Here is a 17,443-nt window from a genome sequence, read left to right on the forward strand (position 1 = left end):
TACACTGGTGATAATTACTTGCAGTTTCACAATATTGTAGCAGCAAGAAAAAAAATTTAGAGTGTATCTGAGCTGCCCTACTAAAACCACAGATTTTGTTACAGAATTTGGCCCAACAAAATGGCTGCTGTTATTCTTTCTGTACTGGCTTAATAGTTTTCCAGTTATTTTACAACTTTTCAGTTGTTTTTTAGTCTTGCATTCAGGGTATTTATGACATTTCAGTCTCAACTCAGTCTTTTTTATTAACAAATAGCATTTTGCAAGTCTGTAGAGCAATAAAGTTTGTGTTGAGGACCCCATGTCCATGGAATGCATATCCCAGTTGTTTTATTTCAGCTGATCTCTCTTCTGAGGGCCTTAGGCTGAGTGTGCCATCAGCAAAATGAGTACCGTAGGTGAGCATTTGGATTTCATCTAATGTTTTAGCTTCATCCAAAAGGAGCCCCATTCTGCATAGCACCCCATGCTGCAAGCCAGAAGCTTAGGGAGGATGATGGGGAGGTTCACTTCAAAAGGTCTATTCTGATCAGTCAGCATAAACGTTAGGGTGAGATCCCCAAGGGAGAAGGTCAGTCAAAAATCTGTTTCATTAAGGTTAACAAAAACCCATTTTGCTTGAAAAATGAAGTGCTGCATTACCCTCTAGTAGCTGTGGCTTTTTTATCCAAGCATGTGCTTCCTCACTTTAGCAACCCACAGTAAGCCTGAAAGCATCATTTGGCTTGGTAGAACATTCATCACAAGATGAATGATGAATGCAGAAACAGGGTGGTTTCTATGCAGGCACAACTTGCATGCAGTTACTTCTTAGTTACAGAGTTACAGAAGAGAAAGATTTTTTTTTTTTTTAACAGATCCAGTACATTTTTTAATGCTGTAGCCCAAAAATGTGACTGAGCAAGACACATAAAAATGAGCAAATATTGCAAAATTGGTAAATTGGTAGCACACTTGGTAGGTCTGGTAGTCATCACAAGTTTCTTTTCCTAGGTATAATGGCTGCTGTTCCTTGGAAAACAGTAATAAGTGATCTGTTGTGAACAGCTTAATGGTAACATTCAACCATCTTTAAAAAAAAAAAAACCAAACACTTCAGAAAAGAGTAAAATACTCCAATAGAGATTTAATTGGAAATATCATAGCAGAATGAGGTATGTTTGGAGGAAGCATGTATAAATCAGTCCAGAAAAATTAGTTGCAGTTAAATGACTAGAGAGATTTGGGCAAATATCACATATACTCTAAGAATATTAAGACTTGCCTTCAGTTAAAAATTCCTCCAGAATTGCTACTGTCTGTATCTGTGATGGCTGCTGGCAATTCTGCCTAACACAAATTTCATGTAGTGTTCCCATAAGAGCAGCAGTCTCTGCTCACTGCAGAAAGTTTCTCCCTGAGGCCATGCTTTCAAGTGATCAGTAATCCACAGTTTGAGATGCACTTTATGCATAAGGGGGAAAAAAATAATTTTTTTGGTGTAAGTTTCTAGGTCAGATACACAGTCCCACTGGTTGGTCAGTTCATGGTGTTTAGCTGGGAGATGTGTTTAAAATTATTATAAACATTATTCATTCCCATCTAAAAATAGAGAGCTTTCTAGGACAGAGAAAAGCCTAATTTCTTCTGGTAGAATACTTTTATTGGCTTAATTAGAGAAGTGCAGTGAGCAGGGAAGGTTATCTTTGTAGTCTGCTTTTTCCTTTGCATCTGGGCCTTACTGGAATGTTGCATATTACTCCATAAAAACTCCTTTAAGTGTAATGGAAAAATCCTTAGAAACTTGATTTTAAGGGGTTTTATTTAATTCAGTTCAAAGAAAAATCTAAAAGAGATTGTATTTGGAGTGTTTTTACTGCACTTTGAAATATCTTTAACATTATTAGAGCTCTCTGACTAATAAATATTTTTAAAAAATATTATTATTTGAGTTAGACATTTTTATTTTATTGTGTTTGGCTTTTAGGTGACTTGATTCATCTTGATATAATATTTTTAAGAGAACCATATGTTTCTTCTTTCAATTTTTCTTTTTGTTTTTTTGTTTTTAATATTTTTAATCTTTAATCTTTTTAGTCTGTTTTAACTATACAAAGCAAACCCTCCTACTTTTTCCTAGGTAGTTCAACCTACCCATCCTATCTATACCTATCATAAAAAGTATTTGGTAAAAATTATTGTACATGGGTTAAAAATGGAAATTAGGGAAGACTACAAACATTGGAAAAACAGAAAAATTGTTAGAGGAATGATTGCATTACACCAAGCATTTTATCAAAATATATTAAAGTGTTATGGCAAACAATCATGCAGTCACTCCTTTTTAAGGCTAATTGTAGCTCTTCCAGTTAAAGCAGACATTTATTTCTTTCATGGGTAGGAACAGATCTGAGGTTTCCGCTGTGCTGTGCTTTCTTTTGCCCTAAAGCCAGCACTGATGTCTGGTAGCACAGGATGCATCTGTGCAAGCACACAGAGTGGGGGTTTGGGTCTTTTGGGCTTTTTGGTTGTTCTTTTTTCCCTAAGCTGCTGAGGGATATTTGATTTTTCCCAGCTAGGTCAGTGTTCTGAGCTGTCAGACCCCACTGCAGCACGAGCCCTGTGATGTTAGCAGGGGGTACACGGGGCAGGGAGGATGACAACCACCCCCTCCTCTGCTTTGGCAAGTCATAGGTGTTCCCTACAAGCAGCATTTTCCGAAATTGTGCCACTGCAGTTTGTCTCCTGCTGCTGATCCTCAGCAAAGGCTCCTCTCCCTTGGGAGCTGTTGCCTTTGCATAGCATAACATTTTTGTGTCTCTGCCTGTTTGGTGCAGATAGTCCCTGCAAAGGGCTGAATGAAAATGAAAGAAAACCAGATTTTGCTGTCACTCTCTGCTTCAGAATTCACAGATATAAATTGTTCAGTGGCACTTAAAATACTGAATGTTTGAGTCTCTGGAGGTAGTTGAGTAAATGCTCTTTCAAACTGATTTAATTAAAGGTCTTTAATGCCTTCAAGAGTATTGATGACTGTGCCCATTTAGTCAGAGAAATTAGGCACGTGTTTGTAATACAATGATATTTTTCTTTTATTTTTAATTTCTTAAACTTTTTGGAGATGACTAAATAAGAGAACAAGAGAAAAATATTCTCTCTTTTTTTGGAATCAAATGGATGTCTCTCCAATCTAAGGATATTACTTTTAAGTAACTTGTTCCTTGGCTAGGCAGGAATGGTTTTGCTATTCCAAAACTGGGGTTTCTATGAAAGTCCAGCAGAATTCAATATTTTATCTTTAATGGACCTTCTGACTGTTACACTGTTGTTTGGTAGTTGGGTTTTTTGTGGTGTTTCAGTTTTTTTGTTGTTTTCTTGTTGTTGTTGGGAATGTTTTTGTTTCATTTTGGTTTTAATTAATCATATTTTTTTATTCCCTCTTGGAAAATTTTTCCACTTGTTAGAGAACTACCTGAAAAAACAACCATTCTTTCATTTTTATCGGTGTGGGAATTGCCAGACAATTTCTGTTTGAGCTTTAATATGAACTGTAGAAAAGGTACTCCCCAAAGGGTATGTGGATATGGTGGAGTTTGTAAAATGTCAAAGTCTTAAAAGATATTATAAATAATTAGGGATATTTAATTAAATTAAGGAGCAAAATGTAAAGCCACAGTGTCAAAAATCATTAAAACTTTGCTTTTTTCCCCATTTCTTAAGCTTCAAGACATTAATTCTCTAGAGGGTAGCCTGGTAGGTATAATTACATGGTGTAACAAAGACAAAGGGATGATCCTGTCAGAATTTATTTCCTGTGAAGTTTAGAACAATCTGATATTCTAACCCCAGTAACTGTTTTCTCTGGCTACCTGCGCTACTTACATTTAAATAAACCATTCTTACATCTTGCTTTATATTCTCAAAGAAAAGCAGCTTTATGTGTTGCATTGCACCCAGTTGATAAGCTTAACCATTAGCCTCAGGCATGTACTTTTCTTCATTTTGCCTTCCTCTAGTTTATTGGGAACAAAAGTCATATGGAAAACTGGATGATTAGAAGCACTTCCAGCTGTGTTTAAGCCTGTGTGCATGTCATGCAGAAATACAATTTAGATTTGCACAGCACTTCTTATCCAAAGCTTTGAAAATGGATTAATATCCTCATATAGCAGGTGGTAAAATTGTTATAGGAGAGGGGAAGTGACCAGTGGGAGGTTTCACAGGGAAGATTGCTGAGGAAAACCCCACAGGACAGACCTTGAGCCTCATACAGTTCCTATATTTGAGACTAGCTCAGTACTCCAGAAGAGGTTGTGCCTGTGCTTTGCCATGTACTTAGGAAGGGCAGTGCAGCTTATTTTGCTGGGGAGGTTGGGGGTATAAAGATGGGACTAAATATAGGATTTGAAGTCTTTAGCTGTTTTGTGTCAAGAAAATTGCAGGGGCAATTGAATTCTGACTTCAAGGTGCTGTGACAGCAGTTACCTGGGCATTACAAACCCTTAATTTTAGTTTATATTTTACCCCAAAATTTTCAAAAAATCAGGAATTTTCAAAAAATCAGGAAACTCGCCACAATATGAATATAATTGCTTGACTTACTTTTTCTGGGTAGGAAATCTCTTTTTGTCATTTAAAGGTTAGAAAGACAGGGTAATATTGCAGTATTATTTTAGTTTCCAAAGCATAAGAAGTCCAAAAGGATTTATAATCCCCGTACACCTGAGCTCAGCTCTGTTCTTTACAAGCCAGTGAGGAAGCTTTGGGGAGCTTGTTGTGAATCCTTGATCCTTGTGTAGGACTGCATTAGAGCTCCTATGGATGTGACAGGTCATTCTGTCCTGGTGTTCACTGTTCCCCTTGCTACCACATTACCTAACATGCACATCTTTACCTAGCTCTCTTTTCCTCGGGCTGAGCACATGAGAGTGGCTTATACAGGAACTTTAGCACATCCTATAACAAGGTCTCAGCATGAGAGAAAATCAGGATTGCCTCTTTTAGGCCTAAATTCATGAGACTCTCAAGCTTCCCAGGCAGTGTTAAATGCACTGAATGGAGCAGCTAATTTTATTATAGTTTTTTGAGGCAGTAAATCTATTTAGTTGGTATGCATATAGCTTTTTTGGTGTGTGTTTTTGCTCCCGAGTACCTGAGTGTCTTACATAGATGGAAATGTTGGAATTAATCCCTCTCCACCAGTTGTTGGATATCTAGTAACTTGGATGCCACCTAAGCAGCTGAATAAGTTATCTGGATAATATCTGTATTCTATTTGAAGATGCTGAGCATTGTAGCAAATTTGACTGTGGTTTCTGCAGACAGCCAGAGTCAGGAATGTTTTGGTTTTGTTATATTTTTTGGAGGTTGGTTTTGTTGTTGTTGGTTAATTTGTTTTCCAAATCTAAGCATAAAATCCATATGATTTTTTTTTTTTTTAAATAGCATAACACTTTTGACCTGTGACTGGAGGCAAATCTATGTTATCATCACTGTACTGGAATATTGTCATTACTGGCAGAGAGCAGTAAAACAATGCTCAGCAATTTGTAATCCAGGAATATGGCTGTTCCACTAAGGATAATAAACTGTCACTGTTCAGTACTTTGATTACTATGACAGCTGGCAGGTGCTGGAATATCTTCTGCTAAGGTACTTCATGACTGAGGTTATAAACTGTATGCTTTATGTATCAATAGCTTTTATCTCTGATAGAGGTGTGCCTTAATATGTATTTCTTCTGTGGTGATTTCATTATTCAGAAGGAAATAGAAATAGAAATAGAAATCTGTGAGTGACATTTCATCAACAAATTCTCTGGGGTTTTGTAGCCCTAAGAGCAGGTGCTGAGCTTTTTGCTGAGTTTCAGCCACACATTCTGTTGCTCTTCGGTGTAGGGTAAGTCAGCCTTCCATGCTATGATTGTATGAATTTCAGACCTGAAAAAAATAATGTCAAACTAATGTCTTTTTATAGGTAGATAATTTGTTATCAGTGCCTACTTGTGATTTTTTGAACTATTTTAGCAAATACCAGATTTTCCAATAAGGCAATTACAAGAACTTGAGGGTAATTTTGCAGTAGCTCCCTTCACATATTACTAAAATATTTTATGTTCACTTAGGCATTCAGTTTTGGATGAATATTTGAGAGATCTAAATGCTAAATGTCCAGTGTTGCTTTTTATGGAGAAGAGGGCCTAGAAGAAAATTCAAAAAATCAGGAGCTTTGCAGAGGCTTTGTCAGTCTACAGTAATACTTTGCATGACATACTCAGAGATCATACGTGACCTTAATAATTGTGTCTAGCCCATTAGTAATTCCTTGGACTATCATGACAGTCTATGTTAAAATTCACATGCTTCATAATCAAGCCATGTTCTTATGTCAGGATGATGTTTCCTTACATTTATGACTAGCAAGAAAACTCTCAGTAAGAGTCGCTCATTTTTTTCCTTTCTGGTCACAGGCTGTATGTGTGAAATCCCATCAGCTTCTTTAGGAAAGAAGTCTAGGTATGGCTGAGTGACCTTCCACAAGACAGTGGAGGTAGCTGTGCATGGTTTCTTTTAGGTGGCTATGTGATAAATGCAACATCCCATAAACATCTTGGAAGTTTCTCCTTTGGCATGGATGGAAATAACAACCTTCCTATGGGTGGTTATGTGACTTGCCATGCATATGCAGTACCTGCAAGACAAGCAGTTAAATGAGTATTTCGTTGTGTGGGGTTAATGAACACTGCAGTCACTAGAAAGGAGCAGCACATACCAGCCTTCTTTTGTGGCACATCACTTTGAAAAGGACCTCTTGAGTGGTTACATTTGGGCTTCTTTCTTGACATATTTGATTTTATGTATGGAATCTTGGAAATAGGATGATTTGACTGACAAGAGAAGTCTATTAGGAGGCAGAAAGAGATATTTTTTCAGGAATGGAGGAAGATGGATTTGAGGAAAGCTAAAATCAAATGAGAAGAGTTGTCATGTTCCCCACTCTCTGTAAACTTGTTCAAGTGCTTCATCTGTCTCTGTGAAGTTCACCAGCTGTGAAACACTTGAAATGCAGGCATAGCCCTGACAAATATGGTGAAACCAGCCTAATTTTTATAAAGTCTGTTGTGAACTGCTGCTGGAAAGCTTCTACATTTACATGGAGATGTAAAACTTTAACTAATCAAGAATTTGTATTTAAAAGAATAGCTTTCATTGTCCTGGTATTTTGTTTGCTTGGCTTTTGTAGTCATTAATTTTGGTGAAAATAGGTGTGAGAAAGTTCTTAACTCAGAGGAGAACAAATGGTTTATATTGCAGAAGGTGTTTACTCACTTTAATTTTTGGATTAATTAAATGAGGGCCAAGCCTATAGCAGGCAGCTGTAATGGTTGACATAAAAGCCACAGGGAAGGCTGAAAAATTCATGCAAACTGACTCTTTGAGTGGACTAGTTAAACTGTGTAGATGATTTGAATAAAAGTGGCATTGATTTTGCATTGCTTCATGACTACTGTAAATTGAACTGAATCAAAGCTCTGGTAAGCTCTTTATTATCTATCTTCTATATCTTGTCTGACAGACCACAGGCAGGTGTGCAGTGTCAGCCAAACTTAAACCAGTCGCGCATGAATTCTCAGGATCAGGGCTACTGAGCTAGTCTTATTCTCCTTAGTACCAGTTTTCCTTGAGCTGCTTACTTCTCTCCCCCACTGCAAAATCTTTTGCTGCAGTTAATCTGGTACTCTCATGTAATCTAGATAAAGCTTTATTCAAAAGGCTGATGTGATAAATGGCAATTTCTGTCTCTTACAGAATTTGAACCCACTGGCATTTCTGTGGCCTGGTTATGTTTTTGGAAGTCAGCTGAAGTCTTTGTCCCTTCTGTTGCCTCACCTGATTGCTTTCTATTTCTATAAAAAATTATAGGTATATGTTTAGCTATGTTTTATCAAATAAAATGAAAAATAAAACAGGACAACATAACTAGAAGTCTGTGACATTATTAGATTTTTTGTCTTTATCTTAGGATAAAAAAACATATTCTCCTTATTTAAATGGCATCAGGATAACATGACCTGTATTTGAAGCCTGATATGAATAGAGGAGTATTTCAGAACTTTCAAATTACTTTCACCATCTAGGTTACTTAATTATTGCATCTAATTCTTTTACTGAAGCTTCAGCCATTGCTAGAGTCTCCACAGTTAAAGAACTTAATTTTATTTTTTCTCTGGGTATGAACTGTCACTATGGTGAAATTCCTTCAGGTTGAATAAAGTCTGTAGTAACTGAGTAATGATTTGTTGTGATCTCAGGGATTATAATGTCAAAATAAAATTTACAGTTTTATTTCAGTGTTTAAAGTGAAACACTGCAGATAAAATGTAAATTGAGACTGATAGAATAGAAAAACTTCTGCTTTCATTTATGCTAATAAATTACAGTTGTCTTGAGATAATATCTGTAGTGCAACTTTAACAACTAAAAACCACTTTTGTAATTATCAGAACCTTTGAATAAATTAAAGATTTGTTACACTTGATTGTATTAGTGCTACACTCCTAGAGGCAACTGTATTCAACAACATTTAACTGCTTCAGTATTCACATATTCACTTTGAGGGGAATAAACCAGAACAAAATATCTAGTATCCCCTTTGTATGTTTTAGGCTTGTTCTGTGTCTTTGATCCAAAGTTCTTGCATTGAATCTCTTTAACACATACCTGAATAGTACAAAGAATTCAATAAGTAGATCTGTCTGCCCACTTAGTGCATTCAAAGATTTGGGATATGAAATCATTTTGAAAAAGATCTCTGAATATGGTAGAGAAATGTTCTAACTCTAAACCAGAGTGAATATTATTAAAAGTATTTATTTAATTTTATCTCATATTTATTTTGAAGTAGACCTGACATACTCTGATTTTCTTTGCTTTCATTATTGCTTTGACTTAAAAAGCAAGGTTCATTGTATTGCAGAAAGCAATATAATGTTTCAGTAGCAAACCAACATCACCCAGAAGTTAAATAATTCTGTAACTTATGTCTATATTCTTTGGAAATGAATGGTTAATTTGATTCTTTGGAAGTAGTCCAAATCCTTGCTGCTTTCCTGGAAGCACTTGGAAGTTTCTTCACTGTTCTCATTTACCATTGCACGGAGCTCTAATTTAGTGAAGGTCACATTTAAATTTAGCAGTGTCCCCTGCCATTAAAACTTGGGTAATGCTACCCTGTTTCCACTTGGGAACGCTCTGGTGAAAACCACATTAACGTACCCGCGGTGTGCAGTGACAGCGGCACATCTCTCATCGCGCCCTGTTCAGAGACGCTTTTCCACAAGGTGCTCCTGAGAGTTATGTAGGGCCCTTCGGGATGAGCTAAATAACCAAAAATATGTGCATGGGGTTATCCTAACCCCTTTATTTGTTCACCTTTCCTAAAAGTAATTTTCAGTCCCAGTACTGAATGCTGAAGAAACAACAAATTAGTAGTTACAAATGGAAATGAGAGCCAGAGCAAAAGCTTTCGCCCTCTGTCCTGTAGCTAGAGAGAAGCAAGTTGGTTTTGCATAACATTCTTACATGCCAGTCCTTTGGACCATATTACAGAAATTGAACACAAAAACTTATGTGTGTTTGTCTTCTAATATGTCATAGAAAATTTAAGATACATAACTTTTGACTTCAAGGGTGTCTGTGTCTATGTTTATCCTGTCTTTTATGGTTTCAGAAGCATCATGTGGAGTTCCTGGCAGGGTAATTTAAAGTCAGCATTAGGGCAGGATAGTTTTTTACAGATGGACTAGCTGCTGCCTAATACCATGTGTGATAGCAGAGTTGGTGGTGGAGAGAAGCTCTGCCCTAAGAAGTGTCAGACCTGAACTCTCAGCACTCTTACCATGAGGCAGAATGATTCTCCTTCATTTAGTGTGTTGGAAATCTGGGTAAAATATGGAAGCACTTAAAAATAATTATTGTACTGCACATTTTTAATAAAAAAACTATTGGAATTCATAAAAGTGCAGTAGTAATGCAAATATTGTTGTGACTGGTGACCATATCTGAGGTCCCTGTGGGAAGTTAAAAGTTAACTCACCTTAGGAGCTGGAGCTTTACAGCATATTTAATCCAAGTTTAGGGAAGCAAAACCTGTGTGTCTTTTGAACAAAGGGAGAACACTAGGGAGGGACAGGCATTTGAGCTGAAAAACAATCCTTTGCTGCTGTTAAGTACAAGCCTGTCCTTAGGCTTTGTTTGTTTAAAAATTGAGGCAGGCCTAGGAGGGGGAGGAAAGCTCAGACAGTGCCCCCATTGTGAGATGTGCATTCTGCCTGTTCTCATCTAAGCTTCAGCAGGAATCAGGGAGATGTGTATGGTGAGGGGAAAAAAGGTTTTTTCTCAAAGAGAAGTACTTGCAATAATTGCACTATTGCAAGTATCAGACCTCTTTGGTTCCTGTACAAAGGCTGTATATTTGAAGAACTCAAGAATGTTAAATTGGCAGAGATCATTGGAAGAGAGTAATTTGGGCCATGTGAAAAACCTAAAACACTAATGAATCCCTGTGCAAGAGGCATTCTTTAAGGTGTTGGAGGAAGGTATATGGAAAGGAAATACGGGCAGTGTTTGTGCATGAAAATAATCTAAATAATGTGAGTTTTGTTTTTGCCATGTGTGTAAAAGGAGTGTGTGTGGATATTGTTTTTATATTGCTTTTAAAGTCGAAGTGTTCCATCAACTTCATCACAATCTATCAGAAAAACACTGTGTGAGTCCAGACTGGTGTAGAAAGTGCAGGAATGCTCACAGTGGGACAAAATTGCCCTTTCTCTAATGATTTCAGTGCAACAAAGTACAAGTTCAATCTGTGGGAAATGCTTGTGTGTTGGTATTTTTTTTGGTCTGAAGCCATGACTTTCAAAAGAACTTGATGAGAAGGTGTAAAGGTTAATAATGCAGGCTTTCTTGTTTATTTTAAAAATTTCTTTATCCACTGATTGATTTCCAGAGGTCAGGTCTTTGCTGAAATTTAAATCAATCAGGAACAAATATGTTCTAAAATTCAAGGTGTAGGTCTTTATTTTTTTTTTAATCTGAGTTGAGCAGCATTATTTACTGTTAGTGATGACACTTATTTCAGTGTTATGCAGTTGTTTAGGGGTATAAATGTGCATCTTTGTGGTTTAAAAAAGCTTTGCTAGGTCCATTTTTACCCTTGTTTTTCTTAATATATTTCTGTTTTCACATATAATTGAAAACTATATCAGTACTTGTCACTTGCAAGGTTCCAGAGGTTTTTATTTTCTGCTAAATTGGCTAACAGTAGAGTTTAGAACGTGTGATTTCTTTGTAAATAATTGATGCTTTAAAAAAATTTTAAAAGTGACAGTCCCTGATTATCCAACTCAAAACCCCCTCATATTTATTAATTCATCCAGTTAGCTGTGAAAATCTTTTCCTTTTTTTTTTTCTCTTTAATTTGTATTACAGATAAAGTGACAAGCACTCATGTGCTGAAGCACCAATCAGTTGACTTGTATATTTTGCTTCTAGTTATATAGATCTAAAAGTTTTACTTGTATGAAGTTGCATTAGTAGTTTTATCCATGGGAAGAAACGTTGACAATTCTGTGACTTCTGTTTGATAGTGTATGGCAATTGTGTGGTTTACAGGATTCCTTGGTAAACTGATACTCCTGAAAGTGCTAAATTTTCCATTTCTATGCAAGTCAAAGCAAAATTACTTAGTTAAGTTGTTTGCTGCTTTGCCTTTTAGCAAGAAGAATCTGTGATACAGACAATGAGTAAATACGGTTTTGATCACGTGTCCTAAATTAGGAGAGACTGAGTGACTGAATTACAGCTCTGACTTGGTGCTGTTGCAGGCTTTCAGCTTGTGTCAGCTTTGCATGTATTATGAAATCTGTTCATAGCACATAAAAACGCTCAAACCATATTGCTGAGCTGCGGAAGCCCCACTGCTGATACATCAAAGAAAGCAGCAGCTGTCATCCAGTTTTAGCCACGGAGCTTTTGAATGCCTTAATCCTCTTCCCAAACAGAAGAAGGCAGAGAGAGTGTACTTTCTATATCCACCCCCCTTCTATTTTTTTGAAGTTTTGGTAGCAAAATCCAGAAGCTGTGTTCAGCAGCCATCACTGCATGGCACAAGATATAATTTTATTTGCATCTGATCTGGACATTTCAGTCTTCATGTATGCTAAGCCCTTTCAAATGTACTTTTTATTAAAATTAGAAATTACTCACTTTTTGTTTATTCTCAGGTGCTCAAAGTATCAAAGTGATTATTCATTTTCATTTCAGTTTCCTTCAAACTGGTATTCTTTGTTCCCTTTCAATTGCTGAAGAGGTGCATGTTAGGATTGTACTCAGGAACCTGAGTTACAGGAAACACATGTCTACCATTGGAACTAATATATTTTACTTGGTGTGATTCCACATTTTCAGATTTTTTTTTAACAATACAAGTTTAGAAGACAGTTACTACAAACTAACTTCCTTAAGAAGTGAGGAAGATATACTACAAATATAAGTTTAATCTTTTAGAGCTGTTTCAAGATCTGTATGGTGCAGTGTCCTGTCTCCAAAGTGAGTTATGGCAGAAGTCAGAGGAAAGGTACTAGAGCTGAGCAAGAAAGCATTGATGCTTCCCTGGCATATTTTCCTGTCTCAATAGCGCTTCCCAAGACAGAAGCTGTTCTTTGAACTGAAAAAACACGTACAGGTTTTTCTTCTTCACTAATTTGCCTAATCACTTTCCCTAACTGCATTTTAAAATAAATATATAAAAATACATTTCAAGGGAATAGCATGTGCAAAATTTTTATATTGAACCACATTACCAAAATTATTTGAAATAAATTATAAAACAAAGTGGTTTGTGTATTGGGTTTTAAATTTGGTTTTGTTTATTAGCCACCATCTTGCAAAGTGAATTTGCACTGCAAAGTAATCCCAACAGAGGAATGCAGTACACAAGTGTAAAGCTGTCAGACTACAGCAATCATTAAATCATCTGTCTAGATAAACTAATGGGAAACGATTTTAAGTCATTGCTAGCTTCCAGTCTCTCAGACCAAAAATACTTTGTTGTGCTGAAGTAAGTAAGCAGATCGAATAAAATTTAATGTTTTAAGAATCTTTTTGTGTTGTCCTACTTCCTCAAAAAGAATTTCAAAACTCTGCAGTAAGAAGTGTGTCGACCAGAATCATACCGAAAGGTAGATTAGAGAAAATGTCATTTGATGACAAGGTTTGGTATATTTAGAAATGCTCCTCTTATTAAAGTTGCTGCTGTGCCAACTACTCCTACACTGGAGTCTGCTGATTTGTGTGACATGCAATCTATCCCAAGAAACAAGGAAGATCAGAGATTACATGCAATAACTCCAGTCCTACTTCCGTTGTCAGACAAGGATCTCCCAGCAGTGACATTACCTTCTTGTGGTTTACTACTGCAATCCCATTTTCCCTTCCCTCTTCATTAATACCCATTTTCAAACTCCTCAGTTTGAAATGCCATCTGTTTACATCTTTAACATTCCAGAGGCTTCGATATTGCTCATAAGGAAAATACTTAATGTCAAGGGAGAAAATGTGCATTTATCATTGTGGGATGTTCACAACAATCTTTTCCTAGCTCAGACTGAGTAAGAGGTCATTGGTATGCTTTGCTCTTGACAGGGCACAAATAAGAAGCCTCAATTCAGTGAAAACTTGAGGTACGACCTCATCGCTATGGAGCACAGTTGTTGGTAGTTTCAGTGGCCTGTGTGCAAAGCTTTGCACAGCTGTGCAACAGGCAAAGGAGTTCTTGTGGGCTGCTGTCCCAGTGCTCAGGGAGTAATACTGGACATCCACAGCTGGGTCCAGACACCTCCCAGGTCAATGAAGAGACACAAACTGAAGCGAAATTTCCAAGTGTCATTAAGCTGTAGGAGGAAGAAGGCATCTCATGTTAGTTTATTCTTTCTTTGAATTTCTTCCTACCTGTCCCACAAAAAAAGGTCATGTGTGTGCAATATAGTCTTACAAAATACAGTAATGTTACTTTGATGTTAGCAGTATCAGAAGGAAAAAGGGAAAATAGCCTTAAAAGGTCCTGTTTTGTTTCTAAATGATGAATTTTTATTTCAAATATTGAAATAAGAAAGCTGTAGGTATGTGGTATGAGCTGCTCTTGCTTATTCTATGCTGTATTACTCAAGTGCTTACTCAAGTGCTTCTATAAGTATTAGCAGATCATTTTGATTTTGATGTTTATTGCCCCCTCAGTTGCTGGGCTTGTTATACGAACACCAGAAAAGTTCCTCACTTGACCTATTAATTCATGTAAATGGCATTAACATATATTTCTTTTTTTGTTTTTTACAGGTTATTGAATCACTAGGGATTATTATATATAAAGCCCTGGACTATGGTTTGAAGGAAAATGAGGAGAGGGAATTAAGTCCTCCACTGGAGCAGCTTATTGACTACATGACTAATGCCACAGAAACAGATGGGAGTAGGGATGAAGGATATGATGCTCTGGATGAAGGAGTGGAGGATGACGATGATGACAAAGAGGAAGTCGAGGCCATTCACTCCTATAAAGATGTCATGAAGGTACAGCAGCGTGCAGTTTATTGTTGTGTCAGTGAGAAAACTGTTTGCTGTGATATTATTCTGTGTGATACTGGCTGTGTCATTTTCTGATTTCCCCGGTCCTTTTATAAGGTTTGCTTGTGAAAAAGGCATGCAGTATTATTTCAAGTTTGACAGTAGGCAACAGAAAATCCATGATCAACTTCAGCATTGGATGTGCCATTAATATCACAATCTGATTTAATCTCTGCACTGGATAGTCAGCCTTCCAATGTAAACATCTGTTGAATTACTTTGTGTACTCTTGGATACTTCATGGTGTGTTTCAATTAATTCACCTTTTCATTAGCAGGTTATTAGTGTAATTACTTCTTATCAGTCCCTTTGCTTGCCACCCTCCACTCCCAAAGCACAGCAGTGCTTTTGTACGAGTAGCTTATTTGTATGGAGTGAGTCAGGACATAGTATTTCACTGGTGATCATTATTGTTGCAGTTCTTAACCTGAGTTGTGAAATTCAGAAATATAGCTTATGAATTTTAATTGTGACAAGTTCTTTAATGTTATCTGGGCAACTGTGAATAATCACTTAAAAGTATTACCTTCTGTTTTCTAAAGAGTAATCTGTGCATGTTTTAGAGCCCAGTGAGCTCTTATTACAGAGAGAGGTATTAATAAGCGTGGCTGAAAAAAAATAGTGTAATTTGTTTAACTCATAAAAAATCTGATATTAATACAGGTTGGAAAACATTATGCCAACTTGTACCAGAGGATTGAGTAATTTACAGTGCTTCTTCATAAATGCAAGTCATATCTAAGGACCAGGAGCTTAGTGCACCACATAAATTAAGTGTCATGGTGGAAGCTGAGACTATAGGAATGTTCCAAATAGCCCATTTGGGACTCACAACACATTGACGCAGGAAAAAGACCCTGCTAAAACTGTTCAGTTCTGCTGGGTTAACAGTAGAGAGAGACTCTTAGGAGACTGGAGAGGAAGTAACTTTAAGGTTCTTTTGCATCCTCCTTGAGTCAGAAGTAATGCTAAATGCTTAATGCCTTTGTTTTTCTTCCCTCCCTCAGAGAAGCAGAGGCCAGAGGGAGAAATGAATGAAATGGTCTTTTGCTCCCTGTGATGGGGAGGGCCTGGCTGGCTGAAGTGCTCTGCCCTTCAAGCCCCTGCCAGCCTTGCCGAGTTGCTGCGTGCAGGTGCTTTGCTCTCTCCTCCCTCTGCCTCTCCCTGACTCCTGCCCCAGAGGGGGGCAGTTGCACCCTGCTAAGCCCCCAGGCAAGCTGCTCCAGATGGTCTAGAGGAAATTTAAAGATTGATGGGATACATTCCTCCTTTTCCCCCAGTTTGGCAAAATGCTGTGAATTGGTGACAGCTGAAGTTAGATTGTTAAGTGAAAGTTTCACTTAGTGCAGAGGCAGACAAGACCTTTGCATACACAGAGCTGAAGGCAGTGGCTTTGTGGAAGTGATTATTTTGCAAGTTCTTTACTTGATTTCTGAAAAAAAATGGAAGATAAATTTGGAAAACTTTACTGAACTCCTTTAGGTACACTGATGTAGATGTCCCTGAAATCAAAAGCAATTTCAAAAGAAAATTCAACAGGTTTCAAAGGTTAAGGCCATGGAATGGCATCCTGTTCATTTGGCTTTGTTAATATCTCTGCTAGTCTAAGGTATATGCTTGTTTCTATGTTTTAAAATCAGCATCTTCCATTTTATTTCTTCATCATATTTTGTTAATGGTTTTATATCATCCTGGACATGTACTGCTTCTGTGACTTCATCTTAGTAAACTGAAGGTCAACTGTCATTTGTACATCATCCTAACTTTTACTTGTCCATCCCTTGGAATTCTCTTTTATTTCTGTTGTTATTTTTGCCTAAATTATGTGCTGTGGGCTTAACTCTGAAAGTTACCTTTATTCCCTACTCAGTGTTGTTATCGCATTGAGAGGACTAGAATGGCAGCATTGTTCTGCCATATTTTTGACATGAGTGCAGATTTGCAAGATCTTTTTTCTTGACTTAATACCTTTTTAGGGGTAAGACCATCTTCTGCATGTGGCTTTCTCTTATTTTCCCCCCTCCCCCAGTAGTGGTAAAATGTAAGAGGCTACACCCTTATTTACCCAGTGACTGTTTCACAACAGTAGTGTGTGGTCTTGTGACCATGAGGTTCAATTATTTCAAGATCCTCTTGGCAAGACTCACTGTGAAGCTTTTTCCTCCACAATTTGTAACGAATGCTGAAGCAAGTTTGCTCGTTGAATTGAGAGCTGTTCTTGCTTCCTCTGCATTCTCTACATCACAAACTTGGAAAATGGTAGAGATGGCCTGTGTGCTACTAATACTGATTTTTAAGGTTTTTAACTATGTAGGCTTCCCTCTGAAAATTATTTTGTTCTTGAAAAATGACTATATGTTCCTCCTACAAAAACTGTCTTTGTCTGGCCACTAAAATGGAACTTTTCACCATTAATCACTAACTTGGGTGAGAATATTTTGTGATTAAAACACAGAAGTTATTAAGATATTTGTCAGGTTTTTCTGTAATGTGAAGTAAGCAAGGTCAATCCTGCACCCTCCCCCTAGCCTGGAAAATGCTGACTAATATGGCAAACACTGATTCCCAAGAACTGGGAAAAGGGTAAGTGCTAAATAGTACTGCCAAGATTATCATTGGAAAAGCCAGTGGGGAAGACACAGACAAGCTTTTGTGCTGCTTCTTGGTATATTTTTTGCTGATTTAGCCTCTGATTTGCTTGGCAAGACTAACCTGCTGGCCAGACTTGACCTACTGTTTTTAAAAATGCATCTGTGAAGAGAGGAGACATTGGTTGCCAGAAG

The 17,443-nt window shown here is 37.2% G+C and overlaps 1 protein-coding gene across 5 annotated transcripts in view; it reads left to right on the top strand.

Moving 5' to 3' along the window:
* SPIRE1 (spire type actin nucleation factor 1) overlaps nt 1-17,443 on the top strand; it is a 124,944-nt gene that overhangs the window by 40,377 nt on the left and 67,124 nt on the right. For all 5 annotated transcript variants that reach the window (XM_085573724.1, XM_085573722.1, XM_021527789.4 and 2 more), the window contains exon 3: nt 14,373-14,606. In XM_085573724.1, the coding sequence (XP_085429850.1) occupies nt 14,373-14,606 (234 nt within the window). The remainder of the gene's footprint in view (nt 1-14,372; nt 14,607-17,443) is intronic.

The sequence above is a fragment of the Lonchura striata genome, chromosome 2, assembly GCF_050655825.1.
Source record: "Lonchura striata isolate lonStrDom1 chromosome 2, ASM5065582v1, whole genome shotgun sequence".
In the NCBI taxonomy this organism is placed as follows: domain Eukaryota; kingdom Metazoa; phylum Chordata; class Aves; order Passeriformes; family Estrildidae; genus Lonchura; species Lonchura striata.